This window comes from Psittacula echo (genome assembly GCF_963264785.1).
Source record: "Psittacula echo genome assembly, chromosome: 2".
NCBI classification, from domain to species: Eukaryota; Metazoa; Chordata; class Aves; order Psittaciformes; family Psittacidae; genus Psittacula; species Psittacula echo.
In genome coordinates, this window is record NC_137737.1 from 10,777,172 (window position 1) to 10,786,236 (window position 9,065).

The 9,065-nt window shown below is 43.0% G+C and overlaps 1 protein-coding gene across 1 annotated transcript in view; it reads left to right on the forward strand.

The window, feature by feature from the left end:
• LANCL2 (LanC like glutathione S-transferase 2) overlaps window positions 1-9,065 on the forward strand; it is a gene marked incomplete at its 5' end in the record, with an annotated part of 28,637 nt that extends 19,572 nt beyond the window's left edge. Inside the window, 4 exons of the mRNA XM_080611810.1 lie at window positions 1,360-1,542; window positions 3,960-4,136; window positions 7,545-7,617; window positions 8,857-9,065. Coding sequence (XP_080467936.1) covers window positions 1,360-1,542; window positions 3,960-4,136; window positions 7,545-7,617; window positions 8,857-8,972 — 549 coding nt within the window. The 3' untranslated portion in view covers window positions 8,973-9,065. The remainder of the gene's footprint in view (window positions 1-1,359; window positions 1,543-3,959; window positions 4,137-7,544; window positions 7,618-8,856) is intronic.

Sequence of the window (9,065 nt, forward strand, 5' to 3'; positions counted from 1 at the left end):
CCTAGCCCCTTTCACTAACTCTGAGGGAAAAATGACTGCACGTCACTCTCTTTGCCAAAGAGTCAGGACACATGCCCGTAGGTTACTTTTGTAGGTTGGAAGTAGGTGCTGGGAACCTCAGCAGCTTGGGCAAAGAACTCACTTATACTCAGATCTTCTCAGAAGCACAAGGTGCAGAGGTTTGTAAAGAGCTCTGCTCTTCTTGGATTTACCTCCCAAGGACTGATGTGCTGGGCTGGGCTTGCCTTGCACAGCTCAAGACTTAAGGTATTTATTGCTGGTACCATCCCATTTGCCTTCTGCTGCAGGGTGCAGCATGAAATCAGAGCCCCAGACAAAGCTTCCCTCAAAGCCTTCCAACCCCACAGGTCAGGGAGTGAGGGCTGATGAGCTCTAGGGTGTTCCTCATGACAGACTGATGTGTACTTGGGTGTATTTCTGATTAACAGCTTGAAGGTTTCTGTTCCACTCACAAAATGCAGAGGTTGACTTTGTTTGAGGAACCTGGCAAAGCTTTCCTGAAATAGAGGCTTTTGTTTTTTTCAGGTTACTGAAAATGCAGCTATTGAAAGTCTTCCTGCATTTGGCTGTAGACTGCCAACTGCAGACCCGACAGATACTGGGTTTCTAAACATTTATCTATAAGGAGCATGCAGGTTGATGGATATATTTTCTTTCTGGCAAGGTTGTAAACAAAATATAGGAAATGAGAAAGAAAATTCAGAATAGCAATCTAAGGATGAGTTTGCAGTACAAAGGTGTTTAGCTACCAATAGCTGTTGCTTCTGAGATTGGAAATGCAGATTTATAGCCCATAGCTTCAGGGAGTTTTGTTTACGATGGAAAACTTAACTTTCATAAGCCTTTGCCAGGTATGCCACTACTTACTTACACTCTTCTTCATTTACTGGGAAACAGGGCAGGTTTGTCTGTGTTCTTTCTAAAACAAAATGTGTAACCCTTTGTATTTTAAGTGTGTATTATGAGCAACATAGCTATAAACCATCTTTCTCCTGTCAGTGTTCTCTGTATTCTAAGCTATAAAGAGAGGCCTGGGAGTCTTGAAATCCACATTCTGTTCTCAAGTCTGACATAGTCTTTCTGTGTCACCTCCAGTAAGACAGGTAACAACTTGGTGCCCCAGTTTCTTTGTCTCTCCAGTAGCTGTAAAAATGCTCTTCACAACGGTATTGCAAGCAGACATTAATTAAATCTGTATGAAGCAATTCAAAGTATTTGGATCAAGGGCACATATGTAGGATACTTGAAAGTAGATTATAAAATGAAGTGTTGATACACAGTTTGTTACTACTTCTCTTAATGGTTTTGGTGGGTTTTGTGCTTTTTTGTATGTTATAGCCAATTGCAAATGTGGGCCAAGAGACCCTGACAGAGCTGGTGAAGCCAAGCATTGACTATGTGCGTCATAAGAAGTTCAGATCTGGGAATTACCCATCGTCACTGAGCAATGAGACTGACAGACTGGTTCACTGGTGCCATGGTGCCCCTGGAGTCATCCACATGCTCATGCAAGCTTACAAGGTGAATCATTCTGTGTTCATATAGACCTCTGTTTTCACAGAGACCTGTATGTAGGCCTGTTAGATTGTTAGGCTTGCATTTTCCATCTTTCTAGATCTACTTTCAAACCAGAACCCAGGCTAGGCACTTAAAAATCTCAAAATACTTACATAGATATGTTTGTAAAGAGGAAATAAGTGGGTAAATGTGCTTCTCGGGGTGCTGGTGGTTACTAGGCTTTAGGCTCTCTTGGAAAAGGGCCATGTATTTAAGCAATTTTGAGTCCTGGGTATTGACCTAAATTCCTTGAATCTTCAGCCCAAGAGTTTCAAGAATGATGTTGGTTTTCAGAAGTGTAGGTTCATGTGTCTTGCCAAATAATATTTTCCATAAATTACTCCATTAATGAGATACAGCTCTTGGGAGCTTACCACCAGAGCAAAGGTCCCAGGCCCCTTCTAGGGCATAAATATAACTGCTGAGCTACCACAAGCCTACTGTTTGCTCTTCTCCGTCCTTAACTAGGTTTGCTATCTCTCTTGTGTTGTGCACTTCTGATTTCACAGTATCACAGTATGTTAGAGATTGGAAGGGACCTCAAAAGATCATCTAGTCCAATCCCCCTGCCGGAGCAGGAACACCTAGATAAGGTTACACAGGAATGTGTCCAGGCGGGTTTTGAATGTCTCCAGAGAAGGAGACTCCACAACCCCCCTGGGCAGCCTGTTCCAGTGTTCCGTCACCCTCACTGAGAAGAAGTTTCTTCTCAAGTTTAAGTGGAACCTCTTGTGTTCCAGTTTGTACCCATTACCCCTTGCATGGCATTTGAAAGTATGCCGTTTAATTAAATTCATGCAAATGGATTCTTGCTTTTGACAGCCCTCCTTGGCAGATTCCCTGCTCGGGTGGGCTGATGAAAAGCGGGCTTGGTTTATGGAATAATTACTCTTACTGCTACCTGCAATGTGAGCTTTAAATCTCTTACAGCATTGCTGCATGGAGCAGCAGTTGCAGTTGCTTTTTCTTTGGGCTGTGGTAGGAGGTTAACAGTGCAGACTATTTGTTAAGTTTATTTTCTCTTTTAATTCTTCTTCTCCCTTCTTTGTCATAGACTCAAAGAATGCTTTGGGTTGGAAAGGATCTTGACATCATCTAGTTCCAACCTGCTGACATGGGTAGGGACACATCACCCTAGACCATGTTGGCCAAATGTGTTGCTTTCCCCAGCACAAAATACTTTATGGGAGATAAACAGAACTTGGCCCTGTCCTTCTTAACAGTCACCTTTCTGGCCTCTTTTTACATTTGAGTTGATGAGGATATGATGCTTTTCGTTTTATGTTACGCTTTTTGAAGAGGCGGTAAGAAAATCAGGGTGTGTTTTGCTGGCTGTGCTTTCCTTCACACCAAGCACAGGGACTTGTGATAACAGCAGTGTTTGTCCTGGAAATCAAACGCTGTTGCCAGGCCTTAATTTGAAGTTCTGCAGCTAAGTAGCTGGCAAACCCTGTTCAGAGAGAGGGACTTTATCAAGCTTATGGATTTAAGAATCTTGCATGCTAATTGCTTCTTCAATAGCCTGGCAGGGAAGCTGTTTCTAAAGGACTAAGTCTACAGTAGTGCATCAGTTACTTGTTTTTGGTGTGTTCTTGATCTGTAGAGTGACTTAGGCAAAGGGAAGCAAAAAAGTAGCCTTACAAAGATGGGAATCTGGTGGTGTTCAGTTTATTGACTTACTTTTGTTTTCTGCTGTCTTTATGGGCTCTGTGTGTCCAAAATGCACTTCAGATGCAGTAAAACTTGTAAAATTGGTCCTTTGCTCAACTGGCTAGTGCTTCTGAGTATTTCTGATGCAAATACTAATCAAGGTACTGGAGTGTTCCTGCTTGTAGCTGTGACAGAGAAAAGAGCCCTGTGCTATCCAAAAAGATATTCTTGTGCATTTTTGACATGGAATTGAAGGCAGACATAACCAAGTCTGAGTAGCCAGGAAGAATTACTCAGGCAGACCAGGACCTAGCCCTTTCGGATTAGATTTGATGGCCGGTATTGTGTGTTACATTTCTTGGAGGCAAGAATTACATTTCTGTATTTCAAATCAAATGATGTTGTGGCTTGGGAATGGAGGGAAGGATCAAAAAAGACCATGCACCCTTCAAATAGATTATAGGTTGTAGAACCAAGGGTCTTGACCTTGAATTATTCCTTTGGGGTCCTGATTTCAGAAGCAAAAACTTGAGAAGTTCTATCTGTTTCCATGCAGAGAAAGGAGAAACAACTTAGGAAAGCAAGTCTATGATGAATGGATTACTAAAATTTAAACAAAATTTTATATGGAAAAACTCCACACCAACAGTAAAACATTGCTCAGGTCCAGCTTTCTTTTGTTGTCATTAATGTTTTAATTTCTGTGTGTTTATTCTCTGTTTTTATTCCAGACTTTTAAAGAGGATAAATACTTGAAAGATGCTATGGATTGTAGCGATGTCATCTGGCAGAGAGGCTTATTGAGAAAAGGATATGGGATCTGCCACGGTACAGCTGGCAATGGCTACTCCTTCTTGTCTCTCTATAACCTAACTCAGGACAAAAAGTACCTCTACCGAGCTTGCAAGGTGAGCTCTGCAGCGTCCCAGCAGAATCACTGTTCCTTTCACATCATAACACCCGTGCAAGAATAAACTGTGATTGGAGCAGGCTGTCGTGCTAGAGCTGGAGCTGGCTATGCTGCTGGTGGGACAGCAGGGTCCCATCACTTGCTCCCAGTTTGTGCATGTGAAACACACAGATGTCCTGTAAAGGGGAAGAAACTAAACACGTACTCAGACATTGAGTCTGAAAAACAGCCTCCCTGCATAATAACTGACTGATGTTACGTGGCGCTAATTATTCCATTGAGACATCCACTGTCGTCCGCAGCTCCTCAAGCGATACTGTTTGTAGTCTTTTGTAATTACTTGTTTTCAGACTAGTGCCTGTGTGGGGCTTTCAGAGCTCTGAGTTGCAGTTATTAAATTGCTCATGTGGATTTTTTCATTAATACAAATGGCAGAGAATGACACTCGGAATTTTTCTAATGGAATTGTCCATGTTCTGCTGTCAGCCCTGCCTGTGCTAGCAGTTAACAAATACTAGCGCCTTCTCTGCCTCTGTTTCCTCATAAGACTTTAGTTGAGCTTTGGTTTGTTTTGTTGGGGTTTTGTTTTCAGCTTAATTCACTGATGGTAGGTTTTGCGTTGCAAACATAGCTGTTTAGCTGAGGTTAAAAAGTATTGCAATGGGAAATTTGATGAGTTGCTTCTTAGGTGCTTTTAGATGAGCTTGGCTGTGTGTAAAGCTATTGTATGCATGGAATCATAGAATGGCTTGGGTTGGAAGGAACCTTAGAGCTCATCCAGTTCCATCCCCCTGCCGTGGGCAGGGACACCTTCCACTAGAGCAGCTTGCTCAAAGCCCCATCTAGTATTCTATATTACCTACCATCCATATCCGTCCATTATCTACCATCAGTATCATCTCCACTGTCAGCCTGTCCTCCGTCAGCAGAGCTTTAAAAAGTTGCTGCTTGTTTCACATTTACCCAAGCATAACGCCATGAGGACACCTGTAGGCAGACCTGCTTCCTAGAGCACTCCCATGGCACATGCGTGACTTCCTTACACGGGGACTCACCCACTGCTGTTGTGTGAGCCACAGCACCAAGCCCGCATTGCTGTTGGTGTAGCTGTTGGGCTCTCCCTGTCATCCTCCATCTTTTGTGGCTCTGTGCAGCATTGGCAGCTCCCCTTGGTGCTGCATTTCTAGCTCAAGAATGCCCTGACATTCTTCCATACCAGCCTAGAGAAAAGCAGGCGTATCTATTTTAAAGCCAAAAAAGGAGGAGACTCAGTTACATACCTGAAATGCCTTTGAGAGGGAAGATGTGGCACAGTGGCCAGAGGCTGTTTGCTGGAGGTGCCTAGTACGGTGAGGTCTGGCAGCATATTTGCAGCCATTCTGCGTTTTAGCATCTCTGGCATTCCGTCAGGCCCTTCGGGCTCTTGCAGGGGAAATCCAGAAGCAGGGAGAGGAATTTGCTTGTCTGGCATTCTTGGAGTCTTTTCTTCTTGAGCCAGAGCATGCAGGGAAGCAAGCGTGCAGTTACGTTGGTACCTGAAGGGATGTAACTGGGGGAACCTGGTGTTTGCTCACACTGAAAGCATGGGCCCCAGGGGAAGGAGTCTGTCCAGGAACCCCTGGTTACTTCTCAAGAGTCATGGAACACTCACAAGTGAACCAGAAAGGCCCTGTGAACCACAGAGACCCCTGTGCTCTCTTGCTTTTGGCCTTGCAACTTTTCTCCAGCATTATCAGAAAGGCTCTCAGGAGGCTGAGCCTGCCTGGGAGAGGTGAGAGGGGCTGTGGCATCCTTGGCTGCATGCAACAGAGAGCATCCGAGCTCTGTGCTGCTCAGCGTTGTGATTAAACCACTGCTGATGGCAAGCATGCCCGGTCTGTGTAACAAATAATGGCAGATGTCATCCTGCTAGGAGAGCCTTCTTTCTTTTTCCCCTTGGTTTAACCAAGATTAGTGTGGCTTACTGGATCTGTGAGTTGTGCTGGAGCTGCGACCTTGTAAATGATGGTTGTGCTTCAGTAGCCTGGGGTGCATTTGTTAAATCTCTGTTGCAGTTCCCAGGCTGGCAGTATATGCAGTAAGATGTGTGTGTTGCAAGAACTGATTGTAGTCTAGAAACATGCCATTAATGTGTTCAGTCCTCATGTGTATGATAAGATTACATGGAGGATTAAACCTTGGTTTGACAATTTATACCTGTCAGGGGTCCAAAAATGTTTCATTAGTTCTTAACACTCTGGACCACAGTGTGTTTGTGGGGGTTTTGCTGGGTTTTCGTCAAGACATTCACACACCCCCTTACTAAGGGAAGAAAAAATCCACCTCCCAGTAAAACAGAACAAAGCGGGGGTAAGAAGGGAGAAGATGCTGCCCTTTATCCTCCTGTTAAACAGAGTGATGGCTCTGGGGTGATGCTTATACCCCATATGCTCCAACTCTATAGCTTTGGCACCCTGTAGTTAGTAGGATGTTAAGTTAGTAGGTTAACTCTCTAGTTTGTTTGCTAGCAGGTTGCCCAAATTGCAGGGGGAGCTGGGAGAGACCTCTGTGCTTTGCTTTCCAGGGATCTTCACACTGTATTTTGAATAAGCAATGGTTTACTTCCCAGCACAGAAACGCCAGGGGAACTTGTAGCCCCCTGTATGCTCTGGGGAGCCATAAAGGAGGAATAGATAGATGGTTGCTATTAAGTTGATCCAGATGCGATTCGTAAGTCACATCTATATGACATTAGCTATACTGCAGTAGTGTTGATCAGACATGCTGTGAGCTCTTTTTAATGGTATTCCATCTTCTGCAGCAAAATATTGATGACCATAATTGTCTAACTGTATATAGAATGGTTTTCATAAGGCTTGGCGAGAGCAAATAAATAATGCTAAGTAATGGCAGCTGGAGATTTAATACTCTAAATTGGTGCAGAGGAGTGAAAGAAAACCAAAATGCAACTAACAACACTAAGTCCTGAGCACATGGATAAATTAAGCACCGGGACAGAGAAGAAGCTGATATTACAGTGTGAGAACAGTTTTGCCCTTGAAACTGAATGTATCTGTTCTCGCAGCATTTTTCATTGCCGTGTAGCAGGGGTGATTTATAGGAAGCAGAAGTGAAGTACAGCCCACCTAATGACTTTGTTATGGAACTGAAACTTGTGCTGTGGAAATACATCTCCTAAAACCTAATTGCAGCCTTGTCATGGTTGAAGTGGGACAAACTGATCTGGGACAGTGATACCTGTGTTGTCTCTGCTTACACTGTTTTACATCTGGTACCGAAATGTACCTTTATATAGAGATTAAAAAGATGCAGATACTCAAGCTTTCATTTGACAGTCTTAAATCAAAATAATGACTAAAAAAAACCCAGACCCACTTTTGATGTATGTATTTTTTGTTTCCTGCAGTTTGCTGAATGGTGTTTGGAGTATGGTGCACATGGATGTCGTATTCCTGACCGACCTTATTCTCTCTTTGAAGGTAAAGTGATAGTGTTGTAAATGGCATGGCATTATATGGGAAATAGGGCAACCTCAGTTTTGGGTTCCTCTACTATTAAAAATAGACTCACTCTCTACTACTACTTCCATCTAAAGGAATTCTGCTCCTTAGCTCATACTTATGTTTGAGAAACATAAGGAATCATAGGATTTAAAGCAGCGCTGCTGCTTTGTGAACAATGAGCCTAGTGTGCCACCTACCACAAGTACATGAAATTACAGCAGACCAAATAGGATTATTTTACAAAGAAGCCAATCCAAGGTGTGAATACAAATAGTTATATGCTTGATCCCTGCTATATGCTGCGTTACTGTCTAAATATTTAAGGGGAGAAATAGAATATTCTCATTCATAAGCGCTCCCTTGCATGCACAAGGGGGAAAAAGCAGGCATAAAATCTTGTATAACAGCTTTGAAATCTGTTGAGATGGCGAAGTAGTGCGGCAATAGGATGATTTGTGCTTTAATGCTGACATACAGCTTATTTAGTTTCTTAATTTGAGGGTCTTTTGGGAGGAGCTAAAATTGTGCATGACATTGTCCAATTCTGCATGTATGTGCACGTGTCTTGTTTCATTTGCATCAGATGCTGTATTTCAGGAAGGTTCCTTTGTTCGTATGTGCTTAGCTGTTGATAAAATAGGATTTTAGTGTTATAAAACTGCGTGTGTATTTCTGTGCTCCCCTGCTTTAGGGTGCCTCTGTTTTCTGTCACCCCAAGACTCTTTCTTACTAGGTCATGCTGGTGTTTGTTAGTGCTTCAGGCTCTGCACGACCGCTTTATGAATAGTGAACAGTTGAATCTGTATATCATAAGTGTATGATATAAGTATATATATAAGTATATAAATATATGTATAAGTATATACTTACCATCATAAGTATAATGAAGTTTTGCCTTTGTTTTTTAACCAGTGAAATGATGAGCAAGAGCTGCTCGAATTCTGAGGGACAGCCCAAAAGTGGGATTTACTTTCTTAATTGCGGTAGCATTGAGGTTGTGCAGCTGAAGAGATGCCAGCAGAGAGAGCCTGGTTCTGTTGTTCACCTTTTCAAGTGAAACGTGGTTTCCTGGGCAAAGTACAAATGAACTTGCTTTTCTATAGGCCCTATTTGATCTGGTGGGGAGGTGTTCGAACAGGCGCTGTTGCCTTTGCTGTCATCTCTGCTATTTTAATGTCAAAGATGCACAAAAATCCCTTTCTCATTATGTTTTAGGCATGGCTGGAGCTATTCACTTCCTGTCAGATATTTCAGTACCGGAGACTTCCCGGTTTCCAGCATTTGAACTTGGACCTCAAAGGAGGGAAAACAAAGTGGAGCAGGACAGCTAAAACATCGTTTTGAAAGGAAACTGATGCCAAAAGAGATGAGACTGTTCAGTGCCTCTGATACCGAATCAACTCGACCCTGAACTGACGGATGGA